This window comes from Dipodomys spectabilis, unplaced genomic scaffold (genome assembly GCF_019054845.1).
Source record: "Dipodomys spectabilis isolate Male_0828 unplaced genomic scaffold, ASM1905484v1 ptg000015l, whole genome shotgun sequence".
Taxonomy (NCBI): Eukaryota; Metazoa; Chordata; class Mammalia; order Rodentia; family Heteromyidae; genus Dipodomys; species Dipodomys spectabilis.
The window spans coordinates 11,083,678-11,108,435 of NW_024870692.1; the positions used below are offsets into that span (position 1 = coordinate 11,083,678).

Below are 24,758 nucleotides of genomic sequence, written 5' to 3' on the forward strand. Positions count from 1 at the left end.
GGGGGATTCTTCCTATCTTGACTTCATATCTACAAAGAACCCAGCTTGGAGGTTTCGTGAAGGACTCCTCTATACAAAGCCTTAACAACACCTTGTTATTTGCCATGGAGTCATGTGACAAGGAAGGAAAAGGGAACAAGCAGAACTCAGGGAAGGTAATTCGAATCAGTTCTCACATACAAAGCTTTTCTTTCTTTCTTTTTTTTGTCAAAGCAAATTTCTACGCAAGAAGGAAGAGTCTAACAAGAATATCCAACAATCAAATCATTTGCCCAAATATGAGAGGGTCAAGGAACTGTGCCAGCAGGCCAGGTACCAGACAGCCTGCGAGCAGCCCGGACAGGTGAGTGCCACTGCTTTTTACTACTACTCCATTTCTAACTTAAAATATCTCCTAGAAAATAATGTACAACCTGTAGGCATCGGCTTTCTATGTAAGCATGAGTCACTCACTGTGATACTGCCTCACCGAGAGAATCCTCTAACAGGTCCAAGCTGGGTCTCCTCATTACTACTTGTACAAAGATGGTGCTCAGATTGAGTTCTGTGCCAGAAGATAATGGCTCCATTGCTGGAGAAGATTCTTAGGGTCCTTGTTAACTAGTCATCAATCTGTAATTATGAGGCCATCTATCAAGACAATAGTGAATGCTGAGCCTCTGAACACTGAACCTCCTCAAAAGACTGGAGGGAGACTCCCTCTCTAGGCTGAAATGTTCGCAGGTAACAGACTAGAGGCCAGAATCAGTAACCTGGGCTGGAAAATGGAAGGAAAACCATATTCTGGGTATTTATTGTTTCTGTCTGTGCTTATAAACTTTCTACTATAAAATATTTTATTTATTTATTTATTTTTGTGCTGGTCCTAGGGCTTGACCTCAGAGCCTGGGCACTTTCTTGGAGTTTTGTTGCTAGTGTTCTAGTGTTCTACCACTTGAGCTGTAGCTCCTCTTTCAAGTTTTTCATATTTTATTGGAGAAAAGAGTCTCACAGACTTTCTTGCTTGGGCTGGCTTTGAATTATGTTCCTCAGATCTCTGCCTTCTGTGTAGCTAGCATTACAGGCATGAGCCACTGGCAACTGGCTCTAAAATATTGTAAGTGAATCTTCCTCATTATTAAAAATAAGCCTACCCAGAGCACCATTTATTATAACAATGAAAGAAGTACTTCACAATGGATTAACAGTGCTTTTGAGGAAAGTGAGACCATATCAGCACAAAACAACTTTAAACATTCTTGAATGAAATCTGTGCTAACCAAAAGGAAGTCTATATCCTCTAAAAGAAAATGCCATGTTATAATGGGAGAAGAAAGAACAAATTCAGAGGAAAGTGAAGAAAATAAACTTCATTGATCATTTGTCTTACCATAGTCACAGTATACACTTACTCAATTTAGTACATCTTCATTGACATTATCACTTCTGCCTCACAAATAAATATCTAGTATGTTGAAAAGCAAGGACCCAAATGAGAGTTGTCTAATTAAAAATGAAATACAAATATAAGCCACTTGTTGCCTTCTAAGGTAAGTTATATTAACTAAGCAGGAGTTTCAATTTTGTGTTTTCTTTTTAACTTCTCTAACTTCTACACATTCATATAATAGCCCATACCAGCTCAAGGTATTAGGCAAGATATGAGCCACATGTTTATTATCACACTAGACCAATAATAATTTTTATTATGATTCTTTTGTTGTTGTTGTCAGTCATGGGGCTTGAACTCAGGGCTTGGGCACTGTCTCTGAGCTTTTGTGCCCAAGACTAGTGCTCTACCACTTTGAGCCACAGCCTCACTTCCAGTTTGGGGGTGGTGAATTGGAGATAGTCTCACGGACTATTCTGCCCAGGCTGACTTCAAACCATGATCCTCAGATCTCAGCCTCCTGAGTAACTAAGATTAAAGGTATGAGCCACTGGTGCTCAGCTATGATTTTTATCTTATGATTTTTTATTATGATTTTTGTTTTTCTTAAGATTCCAATGTGTTGAATGCACAATCATAATAAAAACTTTGATGCTGTTTCCTCATTTTTTTTTAGTTTTGTGCACAGAATTCCTTTGAGAGAGAATAGTGTGGGGATGGTGAGTGGTTGAAGGAAAGAGAAAAAAGAGAAGGAAAGGCTTCAGGTCATTCAACGATATCTTAATGGAGAAGCTTTGGCCTATTCATTACATTTAAATATGAAGTCTTCAGATCTTTCTCAGGGAAGCTCTAAGCAACATTATGAATACAACTTTATAATTGTTTTCTAGCTCTAAGATAATTTTTATGAGCCAACCCCAATAGGCTAATTGACTTTTATTCAGGAGTTGGAAATGTTAACTGTATCTCATGTAAATTGGTGATCTTGTATGCGTTGGGCCTTCTAAGTGATAAATATGATAACCATATTGGAATAAGATATACTGCACACATACTTACTTCAAAGTGTTCACATTTGCAAATCTCTCCATATGGCTTGCATTGAAATTTTCCTTTATGTCCTAAAGGGCAAATGTGGCATAAGTAGATTTAGCACAAGCTGTACTTGTACCACATGCTAACAGTATTAAAAATTTAATTGTGCTTTTTCATACTTTTCCAAACTTATTTTGCTTTCATGAAATCAGTCTTTTTATATGTGGCTCCCAGGAGTTTTTCTCTATTGTTTTACTTCTCTGTGAATCTGTCTAGCCTCTATCACATGGAGAATGTCAGCACCAATCTTAAAAGTGCCTAAATTCATTCACAAAGAATTAGGTAATATCTCAACGGTGATTCATTTGTTCTTGTGGTACTGGGATTGGAATTCAGGGCCTTGCCCTTGAGCCATGCCTCTAGCCCATGATGATTTTTCCCATATGATTTCTTTAAATTGAGCAGAAGTGGCTTATAGGAGAGGTGAGGACCTAGAAAATATGTCCAGTTACCTCAGGCTTCAGTGAATCCATGCCTATACCAGCAAGGTCAGCACCACTGGGCGCTTGTCTGCAATGTAAATTTCCTGCTGAGTATGGCAACTCAGATCTATAACCCCAGCTATTTTGGAGGCAGAGACCAGAAGGATAGAAGTTTAAGGCCAGCCTTAGCAAAAAGGTGAAGAGACCCCATCTCAACCAATAAGCCAAACATTGTCTGGCCTATCAGCCCTGGTTTCTCAGTAGGTTATAATTAGGAGGATTGAAATCTGAGAACAGTCTGAGAAAAAAATTTTTTTTTTTTAAATTTAAAAAATGCAGAAGTCTACTTGAAAACAAAAAGAAGAAAAAGAAGAAAAGGGAAGGAAGGAAGGAAAGAAGGAAGGAAGGAAGGAAGGAAGGAAGGAAGGAAGGAAGGAAGGAAGGAAGGAAGGAAGGAAGGAAGGAAGGAAGGAAGGAAGGAAAGGAAGGAAGGAAGGAAGGAAGGAAGGAAGGAAAGATAAATTCTCTGGCCACTTCCAGACCTACTAAACTGGATTCTCTAAGTCCAACGATCCATGTTTGAATGTGTCTTCAGGGGACTGAAATACATGTATTCTAACTTACTGCTGTGTCTACTGATGGGGCTCAAACTATATAGCTTGAGAATCTGAGAACATCAAAAAAAACATTGAGCCCCTTTAAGGCAATTATCAAGTCCATGGATCAAACCTTGTAAGTCCTTTGTGCTCTGTCAAATCCTTGTCTCAGACTGTTGCACTTCTTGTTGGACTACTTTGAAGATCATTAATTAATTAATTATTAATTAATATTATTGTCATTTTGGTGACAGTGTCACTAACTTGAGAAAAGAGTCCAGAGTAATGAGATGGTTCAAAATGACAGGCTGGTACTGACTTGCTAGGATTCTACTCCTTTGATGGCACAGTGGACCTCTTCTTACCAAGGTTAGGAGCCTTCATTCTAAGAGAGTTGAAACTGTAATTTGACTCCCTGATGTGTAAAGGAAAATTCAGCCCTCCTGGCCCCCTTTCTTTAGTCTTAATCCCCAGAGAGACCACATGGCCCCTCCCACTGCACCCAGGCCTGCATCAGGGTACAGTCATTTTGGACCCTTGAAGCAAGTTACTTAAGTTCTCCTGACTCTCAGCTTTTCTGTCTCTAAAGTGGAAAGAAGTAATCTCACTCTTGTGAGGATTAAGTGACATCATCCATAAAGTGCTAGTGAGACTGCGATTAATTTTCTCCCATGTGTGAATGCTGGATGTTGTTATGGTTCCAGGCACTCTTACCTGTTGTTTGTGTTTCTAGAAAGCCGGCAGGGAATTAACGCGGGCCGCAATCCCAGACGCCTGGCATCCCTCCTTGTCTGTGGGCACAGAACAACCAGCGGGGACTAATTAACACAACAGGGACATATGTGTTTGCATTGCTTCCATGTTTCAGAATTAATCTGAGACAAAGTGTGAATTCCCACTACTCTCTTGGGCTAGGCATTGCACCTCCAGGCTCATTCCTGTACACACATTCTCCAGACACACACCTGCACACTCACAGACAAATCTTTACCTTGTGGTTAAAGGACTTGTGCAAACAGAGACAACATCAGTGGTGCTCAGCTCTGGTTGAAGTTGCAAGCACATTAGAAAACTGTCACTAAGAATTCACCCACTGCCTCACCCCAAACCAAGCAGATCCAAGGCATCTGTTTGTTTGTTTTTTTAGTTTTTGTTTTTTGTTATCTTTTTTTTTTGGTGTTGTTCCAGGCCTGGGGCTTGAACTCAGGGCCTGGGTGCTGTTCCTGAGCTTTTGTGGTTAAGGCTAGTGCTCTGTCATTTTGAACCGCAACTGGGCTTTTTGGTGGTTAATTAGAGAAAAGAGTTTCACAGGCTTTCTTGCTCAGCCTGGCTTTGAATTTCCATCCTCGGATCTCAGCCTCCTAAGAAGTTGTACCAGGGTACACAAGCACGTGTACGTGCGCACGTGCACACACACCCACACGCACATGCACCTAGGAATGGCATATGTGGACAATATATACCACTCTGCACATGAGCCAGCTCCAGAAATGTTCAAATCCACCTAGACAAATGAAACCAGAGCCTCTGGGAAGGGAAGGCCAGTGGCAGCCCTCTTTCCACCTCCAATATGATTCCTATGAGCAGAGGGTAGAGAAACACAAATGTCAAGTGAAAATTTTTGACTTGATTGGTTTTTTTCTTCTTAAATAGTACTTACGTAAAAGAAATTCCCTGGGCATCCAATGTTGAAGTACAATTTATACATTCTCTGGCATTTCAAAGGCAGCTTGATTTGTTTTTATGGCGCAAATGTCATGTCCTTTTGTTGAGCTGTTACAATTTAGTTTACCTTTCTACTCTTTGTCACTATAAAGCCAGAGATTTGTTTAAAATTCTGTAATGACACTATCACCAAGCAATCTGGTAGCATTGTGAGAAAATCAGTGGAGTTCCACTCCAGAATGAACAATGAACGTCTTTATCATAAGCCTCTTCCCTACCCTTTGTGCCCAGTCATAGAGCATGAACACAAAGACATTTACGATTGCTCCTTTGCTAGACGTTGAGAGCCTTTTCTAAATACTCCTGAATCCTGGCTCATAGACGAGGCCTGCAGGTCCCTGCATTCTGGAGGGGCATCCAGAAGGATGGGGCTTCCTATTGCCAAGCTCTGGCTAAGCCCTGGTATGCTCTAAGCAGTGAGGACCCTTCAGCCCTTACAGCCAGCTGCCAGCCCAGCTGCAAGGCCATATTGGAGCAGGTGTCATCTACTTAGTGTTACCTCTATTCATCTTGTCTGTGCCTCTCAAGTCAGAAACAAATATAGACACTTGCCTCATACTTGACATAATGTGGCGCTGCCTTGATTAATTTCTACTGTATCTTCTTTTCCATTACTTCCTAATGGCCCTTTGTCATCAGATTCTCCATCTCCTAATATGCTCAAACTTGTTTGAATTTTGAAATTTTTGTTATGATTTGGCTTTTGTTGTTTGTTTTGCCTTGTTGTATTGGGAGTTGAACCCAGAGCTTCACACTTGTTAGGCATGTTCTACTTCTTGAGTCTAACCTCCAGTCCTTTCATTTTATTTTGAGGCAAGATCTTGCTACCTTTGATCAGACAGTTCCTGAACTTTCCATCCTCCTGCCTAAACTTCTAGTGTAGCTGGGATTACAGCAATGTGCCACCAAGCCCGACTCATCCCACCTTCTCATTTGTATGTTAGTTGTTGTATCTGCCTTCCCAAAGTCTCTCTGCTCACCTGAGGCCTACTTGGAGGCTCACATCAATGCACAAACTATTCTGGTTTTAAGGTTTTGTTCAATATACATAGGGATTGCATCCTGGGTTCATTGCCTGCTTACTATATGATCTTGGGCAAGTTACTTAGTCTTAACACTGCCTCAGTTTCTTCATCCACACTGTGGGTATACTAATGCCTGCTGTAGAGAGTTGCTGTAGGATTATATTATATTATATTATATTATATTATATTATATGAGTTCCATGGTTCATCAAGCACTTAGAGCAGTAGCCTGGCTCATGAAAAGCACTCAACAAATGGTCACTATCGTTTGAGAGCCAAGGTTAGTTTACTGGCTTGCTTTTTCTGAAGTGCAAAGACCAAACCTCTTTCCACATTCTAAGGTTTGCTGTTTACAAATTATTTGCTTTGGTTAACATCTAAAGGAGGAGATATTTCTTTCTTCTGTCTCCCTCCTTTCTAATTCCCATCTTACCCCATCTTTTTCCTTGGCACAAATAACTACATTTCACAAAGAAAAAAATCCGGACAGTATCTCAAGCTAAGAAGCAGTTAAAGTAGGGATATTTGTATCATGTTTTTACATTGTCCAGTACTGAGAGAAAAGTGTAAAGAAATGGTCCTATGGGGGTAACAGTTTAATGATTTTGATATTGGTTGAAGAAGGAACAATCAGTTATCACAAAAATTACAGTTGTTACGTTTCAGAGAAATGATTTGATCTGTATTGTGACCTAATCTACTTAGAACATATAATAGTGAATTTTGTGTGTGTGTGTGTGTGTGTATATGTATATATATAGAGAGAGAGAAAGTAGTGTGTGTGTGTGTGTGTGTGTGTGTGTGTGTGTGTGTGTGTGTGTGTGTGTATGCATTCATTCCAGTGGACAACTGAAAAAACTGTAGCCAAATTTCTGGTTTCTTACTCATGCACATGGGCCTAAGTAAGAACAAATAAAAGCATCCTAAGAGAATCTGAGGAACTGATGCCATTGAAGATGGGGAAGCAACAATGATATCTAGAAGTGATGGCAGGAAGAAAAAGTAGCTAGGATGTATAGATATACGCTATCAATACCTGGCTTAGGTAAACTTTTTTGTTTTTGCTTGAATGCAGGGCTCAGCCCTGTCCCTGAGCTTTTCTGCTCAAGGCGAGTGCTCTACCACTTTGAGCCACAGCTCCACTTCCAGGTTTTGAGTGATTAATTGGCGATGAGTCTTATGAAGACTTTTCTGCCCAGACTGGCTGCTCTTCTCTTCTTTGTCAGGCATTCTTTATACCTAGCAAGACAGAGTCAACCACACCCCTGAACACATGACTACCTAACAGTGATTTCTCACTGAGTTAACTTTTGAGGACAATGCCGGAATATGAGATATCGTCCGAGCCCATATTTTCAAGTTGCAGTGTTGCTGGAAAGACTAAACTGAAAATAGTTACTGGAGAAATCATTTAAATAACTTATCCAGCATCTAACCTACAGCAGGTGTGCAGAAATACTTGTGGAATAAACGTGGATTAAACTGCTAGCATACACTGCTAATTCAGAGAGGCAGGAGGAGAATCTAACTCTGATTGTTCCAGAAGCCAGAGGACTTTACAGAATGAAGTGACAGGGCAATGGAAAGGGAGATGACCTGATTTGGCAATTCGCTGATTTGCTGATAAACCTCAGGAGGGTGGATATAGGCAAGGCAGTGTGACAGATTGTCTGCCAAGGCACATGGGAGCAAAACTCATGTCCGAGTCTGACTCCTGTTCCATTAGCAGCTGCCTCACCTGACCCCAGGCTTCATCAATACTCCTCACAGTTCTTCCGCAAGGCAAAAATCACCTCTCATTGCTTTGACCATTTAAACGCCTTGAGGCACTGGTTTTAGTGTAATTCTTTCAAAAATCCTTTTTCTATGCCACCATCTATAAACCCTCCAAGCAGAGTCACCATTTTAGGAGCTATTCCAAGGTTTTATTGCATCGTCATAAAAATGTCATGATACGGACCACTGAAATGATTGTTGGCAAATGTGTGATGATTATAATCCATTGGAATTCCTAGTACACGTTACCACTAAGAAGATGTTCTAAGCCTCTAGCTAATTACTTTATCTAATAGGATCTGAAGCTTTTTCAGAAAGTCTGTGGTAGAAAAAAAAAATGGGCATTTTCCAGTGGCTATTGCCTTATTCATGTATTTGTGTAAATATGTGTATATCTGTGTGGGAATGTGTATACGAATATATTCATATATGCTGCATATTAAATTTTGTAGGATACATTATCATCTGCTGCACAGACAGTGTCATGCACCTAAGATGGTTAAATTCACTCTTCAGCAAAGAAATATTCTTTTCCTTTGTTTCTATTACAGAAAATCAAGAGAATTTGATTAACAGGACAATGGATTGGATTCCTAATTGACTAAGCAAATAAAAATTATGTCTACATCTTGTGTTCTATAGAGTTGTGTGCCATCAGCTCTTCTGACCACAAAGGCAAAAAATTTTAATGTGGCTATTTTTGCTATAGTCAGGTAAACTAAAAATTGCTATTTGATAAGGCAGGGTGACATCCACCTGTTGTCCCAACCACAAAAGGAAGAATCAGAAAAATCACGATAGCCCAGAACTTGAGACCCCATATTAAAAATGAAATTAGTAGCCAGATGCTGGTGGGTCATGCCTATGATCCTAGCTACTCAACAGGTTGAGATCTGAGGATCATGTTTCGAAGCCAGCTTAGGCAGGAAAGTCTGTGAGACTCTTATCTCCAACTGAGCACTAAAAAACAAGAAGTAGAGCTATGCTCAAGTGGTAGAGTACTAGCCTTAAGGAAAACAAAACAAAACCAAAAACCCCCAAAATAAAAAAATAAAACAGGGACAGTGCCCAGGCTGTGAGTTGAAGCCCTGGTACTGGCACCAAAAAGATAAATAAAAATGAAATTAGTAACCTCACCTCACCAAAGTTGGTATAAATTGGAACCATAGAAGAAGGGCCACATTTTTTATGTGATAAACAGCTGAGTACTTCTGAAGCTTCTACTGGCTGTGAATCATGAGTCTTGCTATTACAGGCATTGAACAGACAGGTCATTGTGTATAAATGCTGGAGGCAGAGATTACCCAGATGGATAGGTAAGCCTTAAATAATTCAGATTGCAGCCATATAGAGATATAAACAGACATATCCAAGCAATAGTTTTCCCAATTTTTTTTTAATTTTAATTTTTATTTTTTGTGAACATACTGTACAGAGGGGTTACAATTACATGGGCAAGATAATGAGTACATTTCTTATCAAGCATTGTAGCCTCCTCCTTTGTTTACCCTTCACATCCCTTCCCAGCCTCCCCCCTCCCTGCCCCCCCTACCCAATCCTCCCCCCCTCCCCAGTTTTCCCAAATTTTTGAGTGAGCTATTTTGGTAAAATACTTCACTAGTAAGATCACACACACACACACACACACACACACACACACACACACACTTTTACTTGTTTTTATTTTAGAAAGGACTCTAGAATTCTATGTCTAGGAATGAGCCCAACTGGCTCAGGAACGAGTATAGAAATATTCCATCAAGAAATGTATGTATAATGCAGTGATTTCTCTTTTTTGTATATTTTTTATTGTAAAGAAATTGTACAGAGGAGTTACAGTTACATCAGTAAGGTAATGAGTACATTTCCTATCGAGCAGTTACCCCCTCCTTTGTTTTTCCCCTACCATCCCTTCCCTCCCCACCTCCCCAACTCCTCCCTCTCCCCACCCCAAAGTTGTAAAGCATGTTTTCAACATAGTGTCTTGTACATCTCATTGTTACAATGGGTCAACCTGTATCCTTATTTCAGCATTTTGTTTTTTCCCTTCCCCTCCTCAAACTAGAAAAATGCAGATACAAGATACAGGGCACTGGAATCAAATACAGTGAAAACAGGGGTTATACTATGGGGGAAGAACATACAAAAGAAACAAAAAATCACATGGTACATTATAAATACATTAAAAACAATAACAAGAAAGATAAAACGCAGTGATTTCTTAATGGAGTTGTCTCAATTTCTAAGAACTTCTCATGCTAACTAAATATATTTATAGATGTCACAAAGCCAGACTGGAAACCAATGTTGTCCACATTCAATTGCAGAATCTTAGAACCGATGAAATACAATCTGCAGCTAAATCTAAGTACTTGTCAATTTTATAAAGAGAGAGCAGGGGAAACTGTTTACTCTTAATAGAGTACATGTTCTAAAGTATAAATGTGCTGATTGTACTTATCTGTGGAGCTGTAACATCACCATATTCTAAACCCATCTTTGTCTACACTCACTATGTCCACAAATGCCTATGTCCTCTGACTCACACCTCCCGCTAGGTAGACCCCAGTATAGCCCGTCTGCCTTCCCCCGTGGACTATGGGTACCAAGAGGTCCAGGAGCCAGTGACTCTTACCCTAAGCTACAGCTTGGGATCACTTAGAAAGCTTCTGAAAAATCACAGTATCTGGCTAAGTGTGAGAGACACTTATGTGACATAACTATCTTGTGGCTAAACAAGTTATATTTTGTTTGCTTGGTTGTTTTTTGAGGAAGAGTCTTGATTTGTAGCTGGCTTTGAAGCTGAGATCCTCCTGCCCCTGCCTCCACACTGCTGTCATTACAGGGAAAAACTGCCATACCCAGCTGATTGGAGATTTCTTTTCGTTAAATTTTCCACTTCAGTCCTTAGCCTAATCTTGTTTCTGTTGCCTTTCCGTGGCTCTGTCAGTAAGTAGTCTTCTCTTGAATGCGTGCTTCTTTGGATAAGATGTTCCAACATTCAAGACATGTTAGGAAAACACTGAAAGAAGATTATGACTGGAGATGGCTTGGGGAAAAAAAAACCACAATAACATCAAGAGGGTAGATTTCACTACAACAAACTCACAGCAAACTTTGACTATCTAAGACCTGGAAACGGCACAGCTTAAGTACCCAAGCAGCCTTGATCAATATGAACTGAGGATGTACAGCTCGCTTCACATAAACCATAGAGGACTTCATCACTAATATCTAAGTGCCATTGTGTGCATAAGTTTCATTTGACCAGGAACCATGGCCAGACTTTACTTTGCATTAGGAGGCTTTGCATGCAAGATGTCATGTAGTCACCAATAGTATGGCATGGGCAAACAGGACAACAGATTGAGAGAACATGCAACATTTAAAACATTTATATATATATATATATATATATATATATACACACACATACATATACATATGTAACTTTACAGCATAAATATCATTACATTGGCCACAGTTCACATATTTGCATTTAAAGTATCAGCTAGGCACTATCTCACGTTTAGAATCCGAGCTAATCAGGAAGCTGAGATTTGAAAATCAAGGTTTGAAGCCAGCTGCAGCTCACAAATCACAAAACTTTTCAAATTAACCAGTGAAAAGCTGGAAGTAGAGGCATGGTTCAGTTAGTAGAGCGCCACCAATGAGCAAAAAAGCCGAATAAGATAGAGAGTGAACTCTAGTACTGACAGGGTACATACGTGGTACTTCTATTGATAACACTACACTTTCTCATCACTTGCATCACTTCAAGTTAAAGCCAATATTCTTCCTACCTCCCCAAGGAAGGAAGAGAAAGACAAATTAAAAGTAAGTTTCAGGTTTTCAAAATATAATGGATCCGTTGAAATGCTTCCCAAGACAAAGAGCTAATATTTCAACTAGATTGATGCCCGGCCCGAGAAGTGTCGAGGACTCTTAATTCTGATGAGTCATGTAGATTTTTTTTGTCAGTTGTGGGACTTGAACTCAGGGCCTGGGTAATCCCTCAGCTTTTTGTGTTCAGGACTAGAGCACTTTCACTTTGAGCCACAGTTCCACTTCCAGTTTTCTGGTGGTTAATTGGAGGTAGGAGTCTCACAGACTTTCCTTCCCGAGGCTGGCTTTGAAATGTGATCCTCAGATCTCAGCCTCCTGAGTAGCTAGGATTACAAGTATGAGCCACCAGTGCCCAGTGAGTCCTATGGATTAGATAGGCCCTGCAGTATTAGTAGCAGCTGCAGTTGAAATCTCAAACTAGGAAACCCAGTGCTACTTCCCTGGGGCATTTGTTGGGAAAGGTGCTGTCTCCCTCAGAAGAGTGCCCACAACACAGCTGTCATGGGCAAGGTGTGTAGAAGGATGAGAAAAGATGAAAAGAAACCCAAGATCATTAACGTCTGGAGTATGAGTTTGCTTGGCCTGTATTCCCCACATGCCACTCTGCCCTGGCTGCTGAGAGATTCAGAGGCAGGAGCCAGGCCCTGGTAGCTCACCCCTACCATCCTAGCTACTCAGGAGGCTGAGATCTGAGGATCCCAGGTCAAAGCCAGCTGAGGCAGGAAAAGTCCATGGGATTCTTATCCCGTTAACCACGAAGAAACCAGAAGCAGAGCCATGGCTCAAGCAATAGAGCACTAGCAAGTAAAAGCTCAGGGACAGCACCCAGGTCCTGAGTTCAAGCTCCAGGATGGCTGTGTACATGCACGCATGCACGCGCGTGCACGCACACACACACACACACACACACACACACGGAAGGAAGGAAGGAAGGAAGGAAGGAAGGAAGGAAGGAAGGAAGGAAGGAAGGAGAGAGGGAGGGAGGGAGGGAGGAAAAGAGGAGGAGAGAAATAAGACAAGAGGAAATGAAATTCAGGGGTGGAGGACAAAGCAGCCAAGTTTGTCTTTCCAAAGAGGAATGGAGGTGGGTGTGGGTCCTCTGTTAAAAACAGCCCGGACAGCTGGATCCCTGTGTCTTGGAAAGCTAAGGGCTTTTCCGTGTTTCACACAGGGCTGTTTAGTCTGGGTGCTGGGGCTTCATATATCAGTTTTTGGCTGTAGTGTCATTGAGACAGTTCTAATTTCCAATTATTTCATTGGCATCTGTATTTGCCCAGGTTGGAAGAAAGTACTAAATGAAGTCCCTGCAGGATCACTTAAAAGATTGTCTTTCTTCATTCATGTGCTTTAATGGTATTGCCAGAGCTGCTTAAAAAAAAAAGGAAAAAAGAAAAAAAAACACCTAAGACTGCACTTAATAAATACCACCTGTGTTCCCATTGCTTTTTCAGAAGTGGCAGTGCATTGAGGACACATCTGGCAAGCTTCGCATCCACAAGTGCAAAGGACCCAGTGACCTGCTCCCAGTCCGCCAGAGCACGCGCACCATCTACTCCCGAGGCTTCCAGGGCAAAGAGAGAGAGGAGTGCAGTTGTCGCGAGAATGGCTATCGCCCCAGCCGCAGCCAGAGGAAGAGTCAAAGGCAGTTCCTGAGAAGCCAGGCCTCTCCCAGTAAGCCTTAACCTTGTGACTCTGTTCAGTGGCCAGCCAAGGTCTCAAGGACATAAAAGCTTGCTTCTTCCACAGATAGCATCAGTGTGTGGTTTTCAGACTAGAAGCAAATCATTGTTCTAAATGAGAAGGCTAATAGTAATTGGAAGTTTTGCACTGTAAATATTTTCATTGAAACATAAAAATAGAAATATGTTTAGTTAAGAACTATATGCAAAACATATGCACATGCAAACAGCCATGGAATGGCTCCCAAAGGGAAAGGGGCATAGTTTAGGTCCATTTTATTTTACCTTGGAGTTTATTAATGCCCTGCTTTACCTGCCTTAAACTGTTCATTAAAAAAAAAATCAATCCAGTGTATCATTGTGTGCAGTTAAGACAAAAAGGATAAGAAACTTTTAAAAAGATATGTTTAATGCATCTTAGAACACTATATATATACATATATATATGTATATATATCATTTTGTCATATCATTGGACTTATTGATTGGCAGTGTCAAACTAGCCCAATTTAATATGAACTTCACTGCCTGGTATATGTATAATCTGATTTGTTGAATGGTAACTCCTTTGTACTACTACTTAAAGATAATAAAAATAGAATTTTTAAAAATAAATTAAAATACAGAAGAAAAAAAAAGACCTCAACTCTCAGGCAGCTTTGAAATACCTGATTATGTAAATAAAAAGCCCACAGAATGACACCTTCCACTGAAGAGTAAGGCTCTAGTGCCATCTAGTGGACTAATGGGAAAGTGGCTCAACTCCATCAAGTTTGTTTGCTGTAGTCACTTGGAAATAAGTGTCTTGGACAGTTCTGTGTCCAGATTTGGGGGTGGGGGTGGGGGAAGGGGAACTCATACCAGACAATAACGGGAATATTTAATCCTGGCATTGGTAGCGTACGCCTGTAATCCTTGCTAGTTAAGAGGGTAAGATGTGAGGATTGGGGTAGATAAATCCATGACATTCTTCTCCCTAACCAGTAAAAAGTCAGAAATGGAGTTCTGGCTCAAGTGGTAGAGTACTAACCTTGAGAGGAAAAGAAAAAAAATGAGAGCCTGAGGTTCTGAGTCCCAGTACCAGCTCACACACATCCAAGCAGGCATTTTTGTGGAATCAAAACAGGCTTTAGGATCATGAATCTTTAGTATTTCACCCAAAATTGAGTGCACTTTCTATGTAGATTGCACATTTTTCTCAAAGTCAATCATTTTCAATGAGTTCTTAAAAGAACCCATAACCTGAAAAACTAAGAACCATTGACTTAGATATTGTTCCTTCCTGGAAAAATAAGCCCAGTTTAAATTATTCAGACAAGAATATCCAATGTAAAACCAACAAAGGACGAGGTCCTCTGACATAGTCCTTGGACAAAAGTGAATTACAAAAATGCAGCATAGAAGTAGGAGGCTTCCTCTTCCCTTCCAGAAAGTTAGGCCTCACTGCCCAAGCATTGACCATAAAACACATGAATATGTCAATGTTGGGCACAAGCAGGAATCCTGAGGAGCTTTTATCCAAATGGTGGAATCTAGCATAGTAGGGAGCAAGATGCCACATTGAACTCCGGGAAATACTCAGTCACTTGCTGTCATGGAGGTCACTCACCATCAGGAAATGGCAGAGTTGTGAAGAGCTGTCTCAAAGCCCGGCCTTTGTTCCCTCTTCTTCTGTTTCCAAAGCAGGTGGGTAGCTAAGGCCAGAGCCTGAGCCTCCACAGACTAAATGTGTCTGCTAAACAGGGGCCCAGTGTTGCCCTGTGAGGGTCTCCTTTAGGACCTGATAATTATTTGACAAATGTTCCGGGGTTCCACCGAACACCACCTTCCATCAGCCAGCTATAAAAAGTCACTTGATGATAAGCGGGTCCAATTGTAGTTCCTGTATTTCTGCAAAATGTACGGAACATTTAAAGGTTTGGTTTTCTCATTCATCAAATGAGGATGATGACATCAATTTCGTGAGCCTACTAGGACAATCCAGTATATTTTTATGTAAGGATTTATTATAATCATACCTTTTAAGAGGATAGATATGAGATAATACTTGGTGTAGAAGACAGCAACAACTCAGTGAAGAAAAGTTATTATGAATACTGTAATCAGGAATATAATTTTATCCAGATTACCATAGCTAAACATAGAAGTCCCAGCATGGAAAGAAAGGGTCTTAGAGATTACCAAGACTGCCCCTCCCCCAACTTGAGGGATGAAGGGCGTGAGGCCCAGAGAAGCATGAAATCCGCCCCCCTTCTGTGGGCTGGCACAGCCAGATGAAGCCCATGGCTCCTCATCCTGGCTCCTCTAGACACCATGGCTGTCCAGAGAGCTGCAGTGACCACAGCTCTGCAGCTTGCTCCGCCTGCGTCTCTCCTTGCGGGGACAGGTGATCAGTGTTTTCACTCCTCACCCACACAAACCCATCTTCCTCTGTTTCCAGAGTATAAGCCCAGATTTGTCCATACCCGGCAGACTCGTTCCCTGTCTGTGGAATTTGAAGGCGAAATCTATGACATAAATCTGGAAGAAGAAGAATTGCAAGTGCTGCAGCCAAGGAGCCTTGCCAAACGCCATGATGAAGGCCAAAGTGGGCTGGGCAGCCGCCAGGCTGCCAGCGGTGGCAATGAGGGCGAGATGCTGGCAGACAGCAGCAATGCAGTGGGCCCACCCACCACTGTCCACGTGACACACAAGTAAGTTCACTAGGGTGGACATAGACATTGTCCCCGGTCCCCAGTGATTTCCGTTCTGCACTTTACAAAGAAGTGGCAGCTCTGGGTGGGGCTGGCCTACATAACCACCGGTGGTAAGGACATGTGCTTCCAGTTCAATTTCATATTAAGGCTAATCAGCTGGGAATCCAGCCAGAGTCATTCTGTCACGTCTTGATTTAGCAGGCTTGGAGTTCCTGCCACTAAATAATTACCTTTGTAGGCGTCTAGGAGCATATGGAAACAGTTACAGGGACTGGTGGGGGCTCTTCCACTGCGTGGTCTGATCACTTACAGCACTGTGTCATCATGATCTCAGAAATGAAACACAGCCCCAGAGAGGACTGTGGGTCCTGAAGGAGAGTTTAGAAAAGCAGCATAGGGAAGGAAGGTATGGAAGATACAGAAAAGCCTATGTGTCCCAGATTGCGGAGGTCGGAAAGGGCCTTGCGAGGCATGTAGGGAAGGGAAGGGACTCTGCCACGCCTGTAATGCTTCTTGATTCTTTGGCTTCTCCTCAAATGCAGGCACCAGTGGCTCACGCCTTTAATCCTAGCTACACAGGAGGCTGAGATCTGAGGATCCTGGTTCCAAACCAGCCCAGACAGGAAAGTCTATGAGATTCTCATCTCTAATTAACCACCAAAAATCCAGAAGTGGAGCTGTGGCACTAGTGGTAGAAAGAAGGAAAGAAAGAAAAAGGGGGGGGAGGGAGAGGATGAAAGAAAAAGAGAGAAAACCCTTTTGAATTTATTGGTAGGATTTCTTTTCTCCCTAAATTCATTATTTTGGAGGCATGGAGCATGTAATAAGCCCACCCAGGACATTTATTGCTGGTCTGATCTCCGGACACTTATCATTGTGAGTTATAAACTAAGAGATTGACACTAGTATTTGTTTCTCTATCGTCATGGGTTGAGCCATAGCCATTCATTCACCTTCTTTCAGGGGCTCTGCTCAAGGCTGGCACTGCACCGCTTGAGCTACCCCTCCGCCTCCTGGCTCAGCACGTGATGCAGAGCTGGTGTCCTGTGGTGCAGACCAGTGGTAGAGCACTTGCCGAGCATGCAAGAGGCCCAAGGCGAAGACTTACACACACGCGCACACGTGCGTGTGCACACACGCCGCACACACATACACACACATACACACGCCGCACACACAAACACAAATAATAATAATTTTTTCAAAATGATTAGTGGAGTACATAAAACAAGCTGTTTTGAACAAAATGCCTGAAATGAATGCATTTCTTCTCACTGTATTATTACTTCAGATAAGACTTTTGCATTCTGACTATGGAAAAAAGTCTTTTTTTCTCTCTGTATGTATACTTTAACAATGGGCTTGGGAGTAGAACATGTTCATGGTGACATTCTGTTTTGTTTTATTTTTTGTGCTACTCAAGGTTGAACTTGGGGCCTCATGCGTGCTAGACAGGCACACTATCACTTAAGTATCACACACACACACACACACACACCTTTTTGGTTTTGTTAAGCTATTTTATACATCCAGCTTCCCACTTATGTTCAGTCTCCTATTTATGCTTTCCAAAGAGCTGAGATGATAGATGAGAGTTATCGCTTGAAATGGAATCTTTTTTACCCTAGTTGACCTCAAATCTTGATTCTCCTGACCTCTGCCTTCTGAGCAGCTGGGCCTACTGGCATGAGCCACTGTATCCAGCTTGAGAGCATGCATAGGAAAAGCTGCCTTGTAAGAAAATCTTACCGATGATCTTAGTCTTAGACTTATGGCAACGTCTTTTACCAGGACACACTCTCATTGTCCTTTGTCTATTCTAAACTCACTCTATATCTACAGTAAGATTTTTGAGGCTGCTAACTTCATTGCGAACTCCACGTTTAAAAAAAAATATTGGAATGTCAACCTGTTTATTCTGTGTATGTTTTGCAGGTGCTTTATTCTCCCAAATGATACAATCCATTGTGAGAGAGAACTGTATCAATCAGCCAGAGCCTGGAAAGACCACAAGGCATACATTGACAAAGAGGTCAGCATCGGGGCTGAGAGCGTGGCATGGGGCAGAACACTCACCTTACATGTGCAGCCTGGGTTCCATCCACAGCAGTGCAAACAAATAGTGACGTCAGCATAGACATGAGTTATCTTCCATGCCCTGGTTGCTTGCCAGCCCGACTGTGGCCAGGGACATACTGTATATATGCATCATCATTCTCATTATTACGTGAAAAAGAGGAAATCAACGTATTTATTTTTTTCCCCAGTGATTCAGTGGTAGCCCTGCTGCATACAGACTCAAAGATCAAAGTGAGTCAATGATCACTTGCAATCTCTTGAAGAAAATGACAGTTAGAAAGACATCTGTGAGTGTTTATCTGTGTCACACCAGGTTGGGAGAGAGAGAGAGAGACAGAAAGAGAGAGAGGTATTCTGTGCCCAGTTTGTTTCCAAATTAATTTATCAGCTTCCATAGTTACAATTGAAGAGCACAGCAAACAATAAAAAGCAAGTTACTTGGCAGAAACAACCCCTCCCTTTCGATGTTCACTGTTGGAGTGTGTGTTTTCCAGATCGAAGCTCTGCAGGATAAGATCAAGAATCTGAGAGAGGTTAGAGGACACCTGAAGAGAAGAAAGCCCGAGGAGTGCAGCTGTGCCAAGCAGAGGTGACCGTGTGGCTGGGGTCCTCTTCCACAGGCAGTGCTACCCAAGCTGGGGGGACATGACCAGTTCGTTAACAAACACAGAGCCATCTATGTACAAAATAGTCACTTGGTTTGTTTCAACTGCATGCTCTCTCCTGTGCTACACTGGCCTCATTCATGTGAGCCATTGAACTTCAGCAAGCTAAAGAATCCATCTCCCCAAGCTGAACTAGGGTCCCTGGCGTAACTGGCTGCCCTCTAGGTTGCTTTCTTTTTCTGAAACGCACTTTGTGCTCAAAGGCAAGGTCATAAAGACTCACTTTATAATCTTCTGGCCTGCAGCTATTACAATAAAGAGAAAGGTGTCAAACGGCAAGAGAAATTAAAGACCCATCTTCACCCATTCAAGTAAGTAACTCCTATCTGTCCACCTTTGCTGGTTGTCAAGGGCTGGTCACTGTCCTCTGTGAGGTTGGGGGAATCCTTGCACTGCGAATGGTGATGCTCTGGAAGAGGCAGATCCGTCTGTCCCGAGGGCTCGTAGCTGAGCAAGTGGACAGCGCAGTCAGGTACTCTACTCAGGAGGATGAGATGTGGAGGACCACAATTTGGTGGGTTTTGTTTTTAGGTTTTGTCAGTCATGGGGCTTGAACTCTGGGCCTTGATACTGTCCTTGAGCTCTTCAGCTTAAGGTGAGCGCTCTACCCCTTGAACCACAGTGACACTTCTGGTTTTCTGGTGGTTTACTGGAGATAAGAGTCTCACGGACTCTTCTGTCCAGGGTGCCTTTGAACTGAGATCCTCAGATTTCAGCCTCCTGAGTAGCTAAGATTATAGGTGTGAATCACCAGTGCCCAGCTAGGACCAGAGTTTCAAGTCCGTCTGGGCAGAGAAGTCCACAAGACTATTTCCTTAATTAGCAAAAGGCCAGGCTAGAAACATGGCTCAAGTGATAGAGCCCCAGCTCTAAGCAATGAAACTGGGCTACAGCATAAGGTCTTGAGTTCAAGTACTAGAACTAGCATAGGTAGGGAGGAAGGGAGGGAAGAAGGAAGAGAGAGAGGGAGGAAGAAAGGAAAGAAGGAAGAGAAGGAGGGAGGGAGGAAAGAAAATATAGAAAACCAACACCTCCCACAAGGAACTCTATGATGCTACATTGCTTCTGGAATCTTTGACAGAAAGTCACACAGATTCCACTCTAGTTCTGCCTGCATATTGTACCTCCCATGTTGAGACTACCTTTTGTCAAGAGCAACTGAGACAGAGACAGGTGATTAGGATTAGGAGTGCAGTAGAGCCTCCTGTAATGGTGCTGTATTCTGACCTTACAAGGAAACATACACAGATACTTCAAACAATAGCAAAATTTACATGTATAGGTGATTTGCTCTTTGAACCTCAACAAAAGCCTTATGACAAGAATTTTTTTTTTTTTTTTTGTCGGTCATGGGGCTTGAACTCTGGGCCTGGGCGCTGTCCCTCAACTCTTCAGCTCAAGGCAAGCGCTCTACCACTTGAGCTACAGCACCACTTCCGGTTTTTCTGGTGGTTTTTATTGGAGATAGGAGTCTCACGGTCTCTCCTGCCCGGGCTGGCTTTGAACCGCGATCCTCAGATCTCAGCCTCCTGAATAGCTAGGATTACAGGCGTGAGCCACCAGCGCCCGGGCTGACAAGAATTTTTTAAATCAGCTTTCCAAACCAATTTTGTAGAATTTACCGAAGGATCTTTTTGGAAGTCTTTTATTCCAGCCATCCGCTCTGATCAACCGTTGACCCTATGGCATTGAACCACCCCCAAATTATGCCATCTGTCTAAAGAGTGTGGTTAACGGGGTCCACTGGGGCATGCATGAGACGTTTGGGCCCTTCGGTGCTTGCACATAAATGAGGGGAAGGATGTTGATCCTGTTAGGTTTAGAAGGTTCTGACATAGTTCTGACACTCAGTAAGTTTGTTTACCTTCTCCACCGTGCTCACCGTGTGGAGGCCCTCTGCAAAGTGAAGCTCTTCTGCTTTCGTGTATCTGTTACTGTGAATGACATGACTGTGCTAGGCTTCTAACAACAGTCCCGTCTGTCACTGAGAAAGGACCTGGGGTCACCCTTTCTCTTGGGACAGGGAGGCTGCTCAAGAAGTGGATAGCAAACTGCAACTTTTCAAGGAGACGCGCAGGAGGAAGAAAGAGAGGAAGGAGAAGAGGCGCCAGAGGAAAGGGGAAGAATGCAGCCTGCCTGGCCTCACCTGCTTCACGCATGACAACAACCACTGGCAGACGGCCCCCTTCTGGAACTGTAAGTGCTCATTGCACACGCTCTTTCCCTCCACCAAGACAGAGCACATGACTCTTACTGGAGTTCCTTAGGTCAGGACGTTAGCCCCAGGAAACAGACATCTAAGCAGATGGAGGACGCAGGTGTCCTATAAAGATCTATACTGCAAAAATAATGGCTTTCTTCATTAGAAAAAAATGTTTGGTATTGGGCTGGGAAGGTGTCTCCGTGGTAGAGTGCTTGCCTCACATGCATGAGGCCCTGGGTTCGATTCCTCAGCACCACATAAGCAGGAAAAGCCGGAAGTGGTGCTGTGGCTGAAGTGGTAAAGCACCAGCCTTGAGCTGAAGAGCTGAAGGACAGCACTCAGGCTGAGTTCAGGTCCCATGACCCTAGGAGGCGGGACGCAGGGGGGGGGGGGGCGGGGGGGAGAGGTGGAAGCGGGGAGTTTGGTATTGTATATTAAAATGAAATGTGTCAGATGGTCAACAGGAAGGGTTTCTTCCTGGTAAATGCCTAATTTTACCCCAACTAGATTTTTGTCTTAGCTTTACTCTGCATAGTGTAAGTGTAATCAAAGAAAGTAAAAGACTGGGAAAGGCTTCTTGAATGCAAAATCCATACCTTCTGCAGGTTTACTCTGCCTCAGTGCTAGCAGGGTGCAAGAAGTATTACCTCACATTTGTTGAGCTGTTGAAGATACAGAATAATGATGCACTTTTTAAAACAAGTGGTTTTATCGTCTTTGGTGGTCTGTGTATAATATTCACGGAGGACATTCAGAAATAATACCCTAGATTCTCATGGTATGTCATCCAATTGAAAGCTTACCAGTAGAGCGGATACACACCCAATCTTTCCATTAAGAGGCTCAGTGGAAACTACCCAGGCAGTGGTTCTCTAAGTAGGATTTGGAACTCCAAGGAGTTGTAAAATCCGCAGACCATTCTTAGGAGAATCAAAGGCCAATCCAGGAGGAAGTTTTACCTTACCATTTGGGTGCTTCCTGATTTGTGTCTGTGCTTGGGTTTAGGCTAAGTGACTGTTAAGTCATAGCACTCAACTTCTTATAGAGCTCCTGAAATCGAATTTGTAGATCTTTGACGGATACTGAGATTGCTGGATTTTGTTTCCCTCCATGCTCTGGGCTGAGTACAGGGACACAACAATAAGCATGATCTCTCATTCTCTGCTCTCGTCACATTTACATTCCAGTGGGGGGGAGGGTTATAAAAAGAAAAAAAATGAAATAAAATAATTGCAACTTATATTCATGCAATGAAGGACAAAGTGGTCAAGGTTTAAGGGAATCCTTCTAAAGCAGGTAAAGAGTATGTGAGTCACCTTTCTATTACTATGACCAAACACTTGAGACAATCAACTTGGAAAGAGGAAAGGCTTATTTGTAACTCATAGTTTTGGTCCATGATCAGTGGGCTTTATTGCTTTTGAGCCTGTGGCAAGACAGGGCATCATGGCTGAAGCATGTGGTTGCAGCTGAGAAGCAGGGAGAGAAGGAGGATGTGGAGAGGCCCACCATTCCCTTCAAGAACACACCCCCAGTAACCTAAGATCTCCCCCTCAGCCCTACTTCTTAAAGCAAAAGGAACAAGCTTTTTAATGCCTGAACCTTAGGGGAGATTCTAGATCCAAATTAAAGCAATGGTTCTCTGTGAAATCTAAAAAGTAAAGTCATCCAAGTATAAAGGAGAGAACAGCATCTCAGTGGAGAGAGTAGCATGAACAGTGGTTCTGAAAATGTGACAGATTTGGTAGGAAAGATGAAACCTTCAGAACAGGAAATTACAGTGGCTCCTGCTGGAAGGAGCCCCTTACCCCTTTGTCTGCTCAGACCATCCTGTTCATGACAGCTTCATTTCTTAGCCTAGCCACTGGCAAAGCACCTGTGGTATCTCCCAGACTCCTCTCTTGCTCTCATCCATCCACTGTGGATGAATTTAGAATGATCTCTTGATGCCATCCTGTTTTTTTCTTAGCCTGAAATGCAAAGCCTTCCCATATCCAATAAAGTCCTGCATGCTATAATTTGGTCCTTCTCTAGATTGTTCCCTCGCTCCCACTCCTGCCCTCCAGCCATCTGCTGAGCCGTCTTCCTCTCCCACTGCATGGCCTTTGTCCTCTCTTCCAAGGCTCTGTGCCTCTCAGTCCACTCAGCCTCCATTTCTCCTTTACAATGGTGCTCCTCTTGGATACCTTTCCTGTGTCTCACATGAGGAACCCAATTGCAGTTAGCCCTCCAAATCCATTGGTACAATGGTACATTCAAGTAACTGCACATGGAATATATTTAGAAAACAAATGTACTGAATATATTCAAGATCCATGTAACATTTACATTGTTTCTGGTGTTACAAGTCATCGAGCAAAGATTTCCAGTATGCAGGGCATTGGGCATGGTTCTATACAAATACTACATCATTGTATATGGGGAACTTGAGCTTTTATTGATTTTGGTGTTCTCAGGACTTGCTGAAACCCATCCATGGATACTGAGGCAGAAGTATACACTGTTAGCATTATTTGTAATTAGATATTGCTATTGTTTTAATTTTTTATTCACATAACTTTTGTTTTCATCACTAGACTACACGTTTCTCATCATAGATAAAACCACATGTATGTGACACTGTACCTCTGACATATTAGGTGAATAAATATGTAAACCAATAAGAAACCAACTCAGGTTGATTTAATTGAACTTTCATTGTCTGCTGCTAGGTGTCACTTTGCTAGTAACATGAGGAATGGAGGAGCAGTCTCCTGCTGTCACTTAGTTTTCGGAAGCAGAGGAGAGACTCCATCTCACTCAAACCAGATTGATATATATGGTGCTTTTGAGGTTGTTATTCTAGAACAATGACTTGAGGAAAAAAAATTTAATAGCAAGCCATAGTAAAAAAATTCATTTTAAAAGCAAAGCACCCATGACTCATCCCTATAATCCTAGCTACGCAGGAGGCTGAGATCTGAACATCACTGTTTGAAGCCACCCTGGGCAGGAAAATCCATGCAACTCTTATCTCCAATTAAACATCCAAAAGCTAGAATTGGAGCTGTGACTCAAGTGATAAGGCACTAGCCTTGAGCAAAAAACTCAGAGATAGCGCCTAGGCTCTGATTGCAAGCCCCAGAATCAGCACATATATGCACACAAAAAGTATGGTCTACATTAAATTATACTTTATTGTGCTACCATTCTAACCTGACCTGTATATTATGAAAAGACACAAAATAAAAATTTAAATTAGAGAGGAAAGTTTATTTAAAATTTTTTTTATTTGAAGAGCCGGGTGCTGGTGGCTCACGCCTGTAATCCTAGCTACTCAGGAGGCTGAGATCTGAGGGTTGCGGTTCAAAGCCAGCCTGGGCAGGAAAGACCGTGAGACTCCTAACTCCAATAAACCACCAGAAAACCAGAAGTGGCACTGTGGCTCAAGTGGTAGAGTGCTCGCCTTGAGCTGAAGAGCTGAAGGACAGCACTCAGGCCCAGAGTTCAAGCCCTACGACAGACCAAAAAAAAAAAAATTTATTTGATTCCTTAGAGGGTCCTTAAAAAATGTAGCTCTGATTCATTAGTCTCCATGTCACA

General features: G+C 42.3%; 1 protein-coding gene across 2 annotated transcripts in view; it reads left to right on the plus strand.

Moving 5' to 3' along the window:
* Positions 1 to 24,758, plus strand: part of Sulf1 (sulfatase 1) — an 85,958-nt gene that overhangs the window by 45,500 nt on the left and 15,700 nt on the right. For both annotated transcript variants that reach the window (XM_042666969.1, XM_042666978.1), the window contains exons 10-16: positions 214 to 343; positions 13,306 to 13,525; positions 15,974 to 16,226; positions 18,165 to 18,261; positions 18,803 to 18,897; positions 19,219 to 19,284; positions 20,997 to 21,169. In XM_042666969.1, the coding sequence (XP_042522903.1) occupies positions 214 to 343; positions 13,306 to 13,525; positions 15,974 to 16,226; positions 18,165 to 18,261; positions 18,803 to 18,897; positions 19,219 to 19,284; positions 20,997 to 21,169 (1,034 nt within the window). The remainder of the gene's footprint in view (positions 1 to 213; positions 344 to 13,305; positions 13,526 to 15,973; positions 16,227 to 18,164; positions 18,262 to 18,802; positions 18,898 to 19,218; positions 19,285 to 20,996; positions 21,170 to 24,758) is intronic.